General features: G+C 39.5%; 1 protein-coding gene across 3 annotated transcripts in view; it reads right to left on the reverse strand.

Moving 5' to 3' along the window:
* Positions 1-13215, reverse strand: part of SLAIN1 (SLAIN motif family member 1) — a 64772-nt gene that overhangs the window by 14064 nt on the left and 37493 nt on the right. For 2 of the 3 annotated variants that reach the window (XM_082434865.1, XM_082434866.1), the window contains 4 exons: positions 11451-11600; positions 8769-9110; positions 4081-4236; positions 401-683 (listed from right to left, as the gene is read on the reverse strand). In XM_082434865.1, coding sequence (XP_082290991.1) covers positions 401-683; positions 4081-4236; positions 8769-9110; positions 11451-11600 — 931 coding nt within the window. Of the gene's footprint in view, positions 1-400; positions 684-4080; positions 4237-8768; positions 9111-11450; positions 11601-12859; positions 13010-13215 lie in introns of all 3 variants that reach the window. The other variant, XM_082434864.1, reaches the window with a different exon arrangement.

Below are 13215 nucleotides of genomic sequence, written 5' to 3' on the forward strand. Positions count from 1 at the left end.
TGGCCCCCGCTTGCCGCAACTGGAGAAAGCCCTCGCACAGAAACGAAGACCCAACACAGCCAAAAATAAATAAATAAATAAAAAATATGGCCTCGAGGAGCCCTCCCAGGAGTGCCAACCCACAAACATTTAAAAAAAAAAAATCACTAAGATGCTTTTAAAATCGTGACTGTTGGGGGAGGGTGTGTATGTGCATGTGCCTAACGACATTTTTGCCCATTTTGATTAAAAATTGATTAAAAAGGTATTGAACCCAGAGGCAGGAGGTCACGAGTCAGGCCAGAAGGGGCAGAGGGACCTACCAGGGTTAGACAAAGGAAAAGTCAGGATGGTTCCCGGAGCGGTTTCTAATTGCAGACTGCAAACGAGGCCATGCAGACGAACAAGCAAAGGTTCTTACCTTCTGACAGGCTGTGCAATTTTGCTTCGAGGCAGGTTACTGCCATTTATTGCCAGTGAAGGTCTTGGGAGTGCGCTGCGGCCCGTTATCCCAGAAGCCGCAGCTTTGCTGGGTGCAGGGATCCCCGTGTTGGAGTGTAACTGTAAGCCGTTGGATAAAGGCATGTTACTGCTGCCTTGAACAGTTGGACTCACGTAGGCTGTGGCTTTCAGAGGCTGCCGGACAGACACTGGGAAATGTCCCACGCTGTGGATTCTGTGTTGAAGCTGCCCCGGTGACGGAACTAGAAGAACAAAGGACACGCACATGAGAGAACGCCTACCACTATCTGCACGCGTGTTATGTTCAAAGAAGCTGATACTGTTGAAAGGGTTTTACAGATATAGAAATTTATCTGCATATATGCATGTAGATAAATGAAATACGAGTTCCAGACTGCATTTAGTATTGGAAAATTCTACTTCTTGACGAGCGTCTCCTTCTCTATCAATCAGCAGCAACATTTTTGAGCACCTGACTATATTTAGAAGCCAGCTGGAACAACAACCTTCTTTCCTTTAACAAATCTGAGCATCTCTGAGTTCTCACAGGATTTCTTCCTTGCTTGCTTGCTTGCTTACTTGGAAGACATTAGGATTTCTTGATGGTTGCACTGGGGATGGTGTCATGAGGATAAAACAAGGGGACAATTTAATAGCAGTAATTATAGTAATTATTGAAGGGAAGACAGGTGGCATCGGTAGGCACAAACAGCTTATTACAGACATATTTCTTAAGTAATTTTCATCATGACATTTATTTCATAGGGTTGGTGGGAAGACTAAATGAGTTAATCCACATAAAGCCTTACAATGGCTGAGTAACCACTCGGCAAGTACTACCTGGATAACAGCAGCAGAATCTGTGAAATGAAGGGAGCTCTCTGGGTAAGAACCCTTACGAACTTCATCAATATACTGGCCCATCATTGTGCACTATTTCACATTAAAAAACAATGAACGGGTTTCCCTGGTGGCGCAGTGGTTGAGAATCTGCCTGCCAATGCAGGGGACACGGGTTCGAGCCCTGGTCTGGAAAGATCCCACATGCCGCGGAGCGACTAGGCCCGTGAGCCACAACTACTGAACCTGCGCGTCTGGAGCCTGTGCTCCGCAACAAGAGAGGCCGCGATAGTGAGAGGCCCGCACACTGCGACGAAGAGTGGCCCCCATTTGCCACAACTAGAGAAAGCCCTCGCACAGAAACGAAGACCCAACACAGCCAAAAATAAATAAATAAATAAAATTTAAAAAATTTTTAAAAATTAAAAAAAAAAAAAAACCATGAACTGTTTGGCAGAAATTTTTAAATTTTATAAATCCTTTTCTCCAAGGAAAAAACTGAATCACAAATTTAACATAAACTTATACATACAACATTACCTGTTGTTTACTAACCACTCTAGCCTCTGCTGCCTAGTACACTTGTGATGCGGTTAACACAAACAGACCCTGTTTTCTAAAACAGTTTAACTGATTTTGAACTTAAGCACAGAATATACAATAGATATCTCTCTGATAAAAAGTGAGGAGAAAGACAAAAAACATCTATGGTTTTATTTAATATCTCTTGAAAATATATCCTTAAATTAGTTTTGTTCAAGTATACATTAGGTGAAATCTATATGTAGGAATGCTGATGTATGTGTACAGTAGCCAAAAAATTCGATGACAAATGAGGTCTCTGTAAGATTCTGCTAGAGTTCTGTTTCCATCAAGCTTTAGGGACACAGTAAACTTGTGTTGGCTGGCAAATCATCTCTAAGATCCTTTCCAACCAATTCTACAATTCCTTAATTTAGTAGCTTCTAACTGTGAATGTTCCAACATATTGGCTTATCAACTGTAACAAACATACCCCACTAATGCAAGATGTTAATAACAGAGGAAACTGGAGGAGGGGAAGGGGGACATGCGGGGATATATGGGAACTCTGTACTTCTCGCTCAATTTTTCTGTAAACCTCAAACTGCTCAAAAACAAAGTCTTAATTTAAAAAACAACTCAACAGGTGCATTTGGCCCAATTTCATCTGAAACACAATATACATAAAGTACCTAAATGTTAAGCCTAGAGCAGAATGAAATTTTGAAGCGACCACATGCGTGTAACCATATCCACAGCAAGACGTGAACCGCTGCCAGCACCTCAGGCTCTCACATACCCTCTCCCGGTCAGTACTCCCCCAAAGTGACTGTTATTTTCACTTTTATCACCACAGACTAGTTATTCCTATGTTGAACTTCATGTAAATGGAATTATATAGTATGTTCTCTTCTTTGGCTTCTTTGACTCAATATTATGTTTTTGAGATTCATCCATATTTGCATTGCTATGTGGTATTCCATTGAATGAATGTCAAAATCCATTCTCCTGATGATGAAAAGCTTGGTTATTTCTAAGTTTGGGGTTTTATGAACATTCTTGAATATGCGTTGGTGTTCAGATGCATTATGTTATGGGTATATTCCAAATTTATAACTATTAGGATAAATGAAGTTATTAGCAAAGCTGCTGAATACAATATCAAAATACAAAAATCAATTGTATTTCTAAATACCAGCAAACTAGTAGACACTAAAATTTGAAAAAGATACTATTTATAAAAACATTTTAAAAATAAAATAGGAATAAATTATAGATGTAATAACCTCTATATAGAAAGCTACAAAACTTTGAGAGACAAGATGATCTAAATAAATGAAAAAATGTTCCATTTTAATGCATTAGAAAACTAATATTGTTAAGATACCAATTCTAAAATTTATCTACAGAGTCAATAAAATATGTGAATCATTTAGGTACTAGACATGTGTTGGAGGTACACAGGGTAGTCTGTTAGGGCCACCAAGGAGTCTTCTGGGTGCAGACTTAAGACATCTGGTTGATGGCGCTTGGCCACACACTCTGAACACACTTCAGGCCTCCCGGGTTTGGGCATATCAATACTGGGACTGTGACCTTGCATCTGCCACCCAGGGGTCAGCCTCAGACTTAACCCCAACTACCCCTACAGACAGCATGAGTAGGAGGTGGGGGGGGTGCCCTGGAGCCAGCACGTCCCCACACAAAGCGAACACACACACACACACACACACACACACACACACTCTCTAGATCTTACTTTCACCATGCTCCTCATCACTGGGTAAATCGTACAGAGGAAGAATGACACACTGTGGGGCAAACTGAAATGAAGTAGATGAATCCTACTTTAGACGCACTAAAACAGAACTTCATTTGCCAGGGGAAAGCTCTGGACTGGTGAAAAACAAGACCAAAGTAACAGCTAGACAGAATAAGTGTGCCTTCCTCAGAGTAAATGTATCAAGTACACAGCTAAAAAGAGGCAGATCTGCAAAGAAAACATTTTTGTATGATGAGTAAGCAAATCAATCACCATTTAGTGCTTCTACTGCTATCCCTGGGTATAAAGGATTGCACAGAATTTACTAATTATTAATTGGTGACATAGGCACCAGTGAAAATACCACTCAGTTGTAATGGTGAAAGACAAAAAAGTGTCACAAGGAGAAAAGTTCCCTGTAGTGTTCTTAAGAGAAAGAAAGAAATGAAATAGTAAGATTTTCCTAATGGTGTTACAACTAATTAAAATTACACACAAAAAAATTTCATACTTACTACAAGACTGTATTCTTGAAATTCCATTTGCAGCTCCATGCAAGCTTGAGTCAAAACTCTGACTATTCCGCACGGTGACTGGAGAACTACCATTGCTACTAACAGCGGTTGTGCTTGGCATCCGAGCTAGATTAGGCATACTTCTTCGGAGCTTATCTAGAAAAGAATTTTACAAAGTTAAAAATCACAACTTTTATGCCAGTTAAAACACTAGCTTTCAAAAGTAAATACAAATAGAAATCATATTTTGTTCAATGACAAACAGAAATTATCATGTGTGTTATGAACTCTAGCAAGCTAACTAAATACCCCCGGTAGAGACAAACACACCCCACGGCTCCAGAAAGGTTCCACCAAACAGACTGCTAAAGGAAAGCACTTGTTCTATAAAAAGAGGGAGGAATTAGGTAATCAATTAGCTGTTTGTTCCTATACAATAAGTGGATAAAACTGAATCGAAGTGAGGATAGAAAATAATCTGACAGTTTAAAAAAAAAAAAAAAGCTAGGAATTGTTACATAATAAAAAAAAACACCTAGAAGTGTCAAACCAGCAATTACTGAATCTTTTGCTAGCATATCAAAAAAGGAAGAAACTCTTAAAATTCTAACTTGAGATGTTTTGACATATCCACTCATCACATCAACATGACCACATTAACTTCTGGAAAGTTTTAAGGGGCATGAGTACACCACCAAACTTTGGAGACTTGAAAAAATGCTTCCCTTTCTTTTTCCTTGCTGAGTACATCTTCCGCCACTAAGGGGCAGCAGAGAGTCAGTCACGCACAGACCTCAGTGCCTCTGAGATTTGAATTCAGCCACAAGAGGGCAACTCTACAATGTAGACAGTTTTCTCTTTAATACGCACACCCCCAAAACTAAAGTACACATACCAGGTCACTGAAGCTCAGAAAACAAAGGATACATCTGAATACTAAGTAAAAACCCATTCAAGTACAAAACCAGATTTATTTCTCTCCCCTTCACACACAGCTCCTTCTGCATCACTTAGATCCTTTGATTATAGCCCTACTCATCAAGTCACCTCATCCAAAAAGCAGCCGAATCTTCCAAGTTTCACCTCCCTTCTTCCCCTTGACTCCCAAGTCCTGTCAATTCTGCCTCATAAATATTTAACAAATCTCCCACTACCACCTAGTTTAGACCTCATTATTTGTCACCCACATTTTCACAAAATCCTCTTAATTGGTCTCTGTACACCCTGTCTTGTTCCTCCACATCTTCCATACAGCCAGTGACTTCTAGCCAGCCACTTCCTAAAATCCTCTGATCACTCTCCCTCCCCTTCCTCTGAAAGCCCAAGCTCCTGGGCTGAGAACAGATCCTTCCAAGATACAGGCTCTGCAGCCATCTCTAGCCTCATCTCCTGCTGCCCTCGCCACACAGCCTACTCACCAACCGTAGGGGAGAACGGAATTTCCAAATACTTCACACTCTCTTGTACCCGTGAGCGTGCTGGTCCTTTCACTTGGACACCCTTCCCCACTTTGTGGAATGAATGAATGAACGAGTATTTCCTGTGTATATATACGATACAGTGTGTTAGACAAGGGAGTTCCTGACTCTCAGTGGGGTTACAGTCTAGACCACTGTTTCTCAATCTCTTCTTCTACTGTCAATCTTTAGGAATCCTTTAAGGAATAAAGGCAGCAGCCAGTTACCCACCAAACATCTAAATCTAGACTTACAGTAAATACAGAGTTCGGGGAGGTCCTCAGGCTAACACTGATTACACCATGCCACTGATAACCCCTGCCATACCCTAAAAATCACAGTTAGCAAATGTTCTGCAAGCTTTAATCATTTATCATACCTGGCAAACTATTCAAATACAGTAGCCCTACCCTGCCCCACCTTATGGGCAGGGGATACGTTCCAAGACCCTCAGCGGGTGCCTGTAGCCGCCCATAGTACAGAACCTTATATATACGATGTTCTTCCTATACAGGCGCTGACAGGCAGGAAGCACACACAGCGTGGATACACAGGACAAAGGGATGATTCACGTCCCAGGTGGGACAGAGCAGGAAGGCACAAGATTTCCTCATACTACTCACGACAGTGCACAGTTTAAAACTCACGAATTGTTTATTTCTGTAATTTTCCATTTAACATTTTCAGACTGCAGTTGACCATGGGTAACTGAAGTCACAGGTAAGGCTGGAATGCTGTATGCTCCTTTTAATCCTATGATCCCCAGAAATATACCAAGAACTTTTAAGAGCCATCCCTTTGGAAACCAGGCAATGTAGGAGCTATGGAAGTAGTAAATACTAACATGCACTTCTATTTTACTTTTAATTATTTTCTTCTATCCACATTATTTTAATAATTTAGAAAAATATTTGAGAGATTGGTTTCAAAGTTACAACTCTCATTCCACAATTTTGTTCAAATAATCCTCTGGTAACAAATGAAGGCTCAGATATCTGAGCCACGTTAATAAAAGTTTTAAAAAACAGTGGGGTTGGAGAGACCACCTTTACTTTTTCAGCACTTCGAACTTTTCCAGCATTTTTACTCCAGTCAATGGAATGGTCATTATTTCATTTATTCCTCATGACAAACTTAGGTTAAAGGATTACATGTTACATAAAGGAGAACGTGTACCAGATGATTTGATGTCCAATTATACCTAAGTTTTCTAAGAAAGGGATATTATTTGTCTACATTTTGTAGCCAAATAAGTGAGAGCTCAGAGGCATGAGAAGCCTGGGAAAGGTATAAGTGGTAGGCCGGGAGGGGAACTCAGCACGTACTGGCCTTCAGAGCCTGTGTACTCAGCCATTAAGTTAATCAGTCAGAAGTCCAATCCAGAGAACTGCTGTTGTATTCCATTTTCCTTTGCGTGTGGAGACCAGACCTTTTAGAGAAATAAAACTACCACAGTCAGACACCAGGCTGAGAAATATTTCCACTTTCCTAACAGGAACCATCATAACACAGATTTAGGGAAACCTAACCCTTTTCATAATGGTGTTGAATGTAAGTTAATACCACTTTTCTAAGGTAGGACAATGACCCCACTGACAATATGCAGAAGGAGCATCTGCTTGACAGGCAGGATGTGATGCTCTAAGACACTTGACAAAAAAAGCCTTTGCAGAAACAACTCTGTGCCCTCTCCCGCAGTTTTAATGATGCTGTAATTTTCATTAAGCACATAAAATATTGTGTTTGATATTATCAGCTTTAATAAATTAGTCACTAGTGGCAGTCACTTTACCTGCCACTGTTTTCTTTTAAATTTGAAATCTGAAGGTATTAAAAAAGAGAGAAGTTCTGACTATAAAACCTTAAATATTTTCAAATGGTCTCTCAATTAGCATGAATAATAGAAGTCCAGAGGAAGAAAAAGTAAACACTAAGTACATGATAGCAGGTGATGACTAGTATGATTTGTATTTGGCCTTGCAATATTTTTAAATAATTTGTTGGATCATTTCTGGGCCCAGGTTTGAGAAATGCTGCTGTAGAATAATTAAAAGCTATAGCTCTATAAATATGGTTAGTTTCTCCATACTCTACAGGATTTGTGTGTGAGGGTCAGACTGATCATCAGTGCAAAAACATACCAGGCTTAGAATATCACATGATTATTCTCCCTCTAGTTCTTGTAAGTCAAGATTCATAGGGGCTTCCCTGGTGGCGCAGTGGTTGAGAGTCTGCCTGCCAATGCAGGGGACACGGGTTCGAGCCCTGGTCTGGGAGGATCCCACATGCCACGGAGCAACTGGGCCCGTGAGCCACAACTGCTGAACCTGCGCGTCTGGAGCCTGTGCTCCGCAACAAGAGAGGCCGCAACAGTGAGAGGCCCGCGCACCGCGATGAAGAGTGGCCCCCGCTCGCCGCAACTAGAGAAAGCCCTCGCACAGAAACGAAGACCCAACACAGCCAAAAATAAAATAAAAAATAAATAAAATAAATTAAAAAAGAAAAAGTTATAAAAGGTTGGACTGGATTTAAAAAAAAAAAAAAAAAGATCTATAACTCCTGGGAGTGGGGAAGGAAGATAAATGATGAAGAGGGAAATAGAAAAAATTACAAAAAAGAACGACACATATTCCAACCCACCGTGCTGCCATCAGGACAAATCAACTTGCCGTTACCACGCCTAATATCAGCTTCCACAGCCCCAATGCTGCACCGATCTTAATTCTAGATGTCAGGACACCAGAGGCAAAGACACATCCCAGACTTCCCCTAAATCTCGATGTGCACTGCAGCATCCTGTCCAAGCACCAGGGTCCACAGTTACCATCCATCACTCTGGGCTAGGAGCAGGCCGTCAGAGATGGGGGGGTTTTGAGAAAGATGAGAGAAGATGCAGCTCAGTGCCTCTGACTCCATGGAACTAGGAACTCCTCAACTCCCACAGCCCTGCTGTCCTACAGCTTTACCAGCCACAACATGAAGATGCTCCCCATTTCTGACTCAGTCTGGTACCTCACAATGGTTTTCCTGAAGCTATAAATCTGGGACACGTAATCAGAAGCTGGTCAATTATAGATTTAAATGTACACCAACCAAACTGATAAGGTCTTGAGAATGTACTTAATAAGTCTTGGAAACATTTACCAGTTATTTATATTGACCTTAAAACCATTTATTGACCATGTATGGAAGATCAAAGCACATCGAATACCAAAGGGGCATACAACTTACCTCCGTTGGTCCTATTTGGTTGCTGATCTGGAGTTTGGGCTTGAGGTGAATAATACTGTTGCTGCTGGTAATTATTCGAAGGAAAATACTGGGAACCGGGGCTCCTCCTACACTCCCGAATGCTGGAGAAAGTCTGTGAATGGGGAATTCCTCTTTGGAAAGGTGAACATCTTGGAAGACGAGGCTGAGGTGGTGGCAGGTGATCAAATTCCTCCTCGTCCTCCAGGCTGAATCGATCGTATTCTTGATCACTACACGTCCCTTTTTTTCCTGAATTCAGTGACACACTGGAACTATGTCTCGACACAGATGCTGAAGTAGAAGCATAATCTTGCCTGAGACCTATGGAACAACAGGAAATAGTATTATCTTATGAGGCGTTTCAATCTGGCTTAATTATTAAGCTCCAATTCATCAAATATTTGAGGAAAATTGGTGTCAAGCAAGTGATTCAAGTGGAGACCCACTATCTTGTTCTTAGTTTATTAAATCCCAAGAAAGCAGACACGTTTACCTACCAGACAGACAGCTAATACTAGACTATTCTGTTCTGGGAAAAGATTGCCCGAATTCCAGTGAAGATTAAAAATATACTGCTACAGTTCATCAATCAGTATCTGTCAATTTCCCCAAGCCATTCCTTCTGGAATCTGGAGAGATACTTAGGAAGGCTACTTAGGAAAAACTATTCATCATCATGATGAGTAGTTAACTGTGAGTTAGACAATCAAAAAATCAAATCTCTGCCCAAGTAGGAACTCCTGCTCCCCATCCCAACTTTCAAAGGAAAGTTCAAAACCTGGGGCACAAGTACTTTCTAACAAGGTCACTTCTCTTGTTCTTTTTGTTACTAATATTATCTTTTTCAAAGCATGCTGACACTTCAAAACTTCAATAGTTTTGGGTCATCCTAAATGACAGCCATCTAAAAATAGTCAAACTGGATGTTTCTAGTTATCTCGTTGCCAACCCACAAGTTTTTTTAAAGTAGTCTATGCCTGACTGACTACTTAACTTCCGAGACTGACATCCAATCTTTCAGCCATATATTTTTTTTAGAAAGAGTTACTGTTAGTGTACTGTTACTAAATAACAATATAAAATAATCATTTTGCCTCTCAAAATGTATCCTATTAAATCTTGCATAAGCATTACAATGTTTCTCATAGTAGCCTTGCCCAATTCTGAAAGCAGGAAATTGTTATGCTTAAATGATACTTGGCTGTTTCTACTTATGTTGGCCTCAGAAGATAATTCCAAAATAAGCTTAGCCCAGTTCTGTGATCTACATCTTCTTTTGCCTTTTGATACCATTAATACCCTTGAAGTAGTTCACTCTCAGATTAATTGTTGTAACCTTATTGCAGAACCAGTAATAACTCAATGTTATTGGAAATAACATTTCCAATTATCTCTCCTTCAATAATTATGTATCTTGAGAAGTGTAATTTTTATTGAAGTATAGTTGACTTACAATGTTTTGTTAATTTCTGCTGTACAGCAGTTATTCAGTTATACATATATATACACATAATTTTTTATATTCTTTTCTATTATGGTTTGTCTCAGGATACTATAGTTCCCTGTGCTATACAGTAGGACCTTGTTGTTTAACCATTCTATATGTAATAATTTGCATCTGAGAATGCATTAATTGCATGTTTAATTGAATTTTTATTAAGATAGCTACACACTCACATGCAGTTCTGGGAATAATAGAGATCTTTTGTGTACTCTGTCCAGTTTCCCTTGATGGTATCATTTTACAAAATCACAGAATAATAGGACAACTATGATACCGGCACTTATATAAACGCATCTGATTTAGATTTTCCAGTATTACTTTTATATGTGTACATGTGTTAGTATTAAATTCTATACAATTTTATGACCTGTAGGATCATATACCTACCACCATAGTCAAAAACAGAGAAGCTCCCTAAATCCCTTGTGTTGTGCTTTTATAACCACATCTACCTCCCTCCTGAGAGCCCACGCCCTATCCCTAAGCCCCGGCAACCACTAATCTGTCATCCATTTCTAAAATGTTGTCATTCCAAAATGTTATATAAATGGAATTATACAGTATGAAATCTCCTGGGATCATCTTTTCCACTCAGCATAATTCCCTGGAGATTCATCCAAGATGGTAATGTCTTTCAAAATTTATTCTTTTTTCTTGCTGAGTAGTACCCCACGGTATGGAGGTACCCCCAAGCTTGATTAACCATTCACCTACTGAAGGACATCTGAGCTCATTCTGGTTTTTGGCTACTATTATAAATAAAGGTGCTATGAACATTCATATGCAGGTTTCTGTGTTTCTGAACACAAGCTTCCATTGCCCTGGGAGAAATGCCCAAGAATACAATGTGCTGGGCCTTATGGAAACCGCATGTTTAGTTCTCTAAGAAACTGGCAAACTTGCTTCCACAGTGGCTACACTGGTGATGTTTTACATCAATGTTATTTTGCCCAGAGTATGTCCTAATATTTTACAATGGTCATGAGACTGTGAGAAACACTTAATTGCTCCACCTACAAAGCAGGATGGTATGAGAGAAAGAATAGAATTGCTTGCCCATTACCTGGGGAGAAATGCCTGAAACCTCCCCACCCCCTTAGGTTTCAAGTAGAAGCCTCTGGTTTAAAACGTTTTCTAGTTTAAAAAGAGGAACCCACTTTCTTCTTGCAGACGAGCCATGATCTGAACATCAGTGAGGTCCTGTAACTTATATCCCATGGAGATAGAATCATCCTCCAGTTCTGAAGTACTCAGCTCACTGTCTATGGATGACTGGGGACTGAGAGGGGAGCCCCTGGATGTGTAACCTAAAAACAAGGGAAACGTGTTTGTTACTTCGTCTAAAGAACTGCAATTTGCATGTGCTTTACAGTTCACATATCAACAGTTAGCACTTCAAGGCATTCTCCAATCAAAAGACACAGAGTGGCTGAATGGATTAAAAAAAAAACCAAAACCCATCTGTATTTTTCCTGTTTTCATTAAGTCACCAAAAAACAACCAACACACCACTATGACAGGAGAATGGCAAGACAGTATGCACATCTTCATGTGTTCATAATTCATATATACAAAACCACTTGTTTTCTCAAATTCAGTTTTCATAATTCAAAAATCCACTCTGTGCTGTACACTAAAAAAAACTGTTAAAAAGGTAGATTTCAGTAGATTTCATGTTATATGTGTTTTTTTTTTTTTTACCACCGTAAGACAAGAAAAATCAATAATGCTAAATCTGCATCCCATTAGCTTAAGTATATATCTAAAGGCATGGTACAAGAATACATATCTTGTACACTTTCAATGAATAATCAGACATGCTTGTCTCTGGTAGTAATGGATTATATATTTTAAACTAAATTTTAATCTGGTCCATTTTTTAAACAGGTACAAACAGCAGTGCTATAAATGGATAAGAATATCACACATAAAAGGCACACATCCATACAGGGAAGCACATACAAAACCTTCATAATTTAGAATCATCACAGGAGACTTGTAGTCACTCATGAAAGTGAGAAAGTAATGGCTTGAGATAAGAGAACCAAGGAAGAAAGGGCTGAGGGGAGAAAATTATAGGGATGGAATCACCAATGCTGCGACAACTATGAGACCGTCATCTCATAAAAAGCTACTATAACTATTCTTTCTACGTAGCCCTGACTTAATAAAAAGCACCAACAATTTTTTAAACAGCAAGATATAATAAAAGTCTGATAATCTTCAATCATAATGCAAATCATAAAGGCCTTTATTTTGTTCAACATTTAATTTTTTTTTTCAACATTTAATTTTTAAAGCACATTATGCATTTGGAAACACATAATTATATATATATGCATTTGATAAAGAGTGAAGGCTGCCTGCTACACGCAATTGAGAGCAGATTAATGACGTTAAAGTACAAATTAACCCTCGCCTTTGTCATACCCAAAGTAAGTGTGCAGCGACTCCCCACTGTGATAAGTAAGATTACCCTCAAGCTTTTCAATGAAAGGTGGATATTTAAGCTGTGTTTAGGACTGATTTACAAAGCAAGCCGCTAGACGAGAAGTTGAAATATTACCTGTTCTTTCAGGTGTTAGTATTGCTTTATTTGAGGTTTTAGAGAAGCTGGGAGTATTAATGCCATTGCTATAAGGGCTGAGTCTTGCCACAGGGCTATAAGGAAAAGCCAGTGAGACATTTGAAGGGAAGAGACTCCGCCATCGGCTAGCTGTCACAGAAGCAGAAAATAAACAGCAGCAGTTAGCTATACAGAAGCAGACGTTGACTTGTCAGAGGGAGAAAGGGAAGAGGTTAAAAAAATGAAGAGACAAAGCAACTTTTCATTCTTAACTGGCTCTCACTTATCTAAGGGAAAACATACGTAAAAGTGGGCTATTTGTGAAGCAGGGCCCTATTTCTACCTTCATTAAGAAC

The sequence above is a fragment of the Balaenoptera physalus genome (genome assembly GCF_965194825.1).
Source record: "Balaenoptera physalus genome assembly, chromosome: 18".
NCBI classification, from domain to species: domain Eukaryota; kingdom Metazoa; phylum Chordata; class Mammalia; order Artiodactyla; family Balaenopteridae; genus Balaenoptera; species Balaenoptera physalus.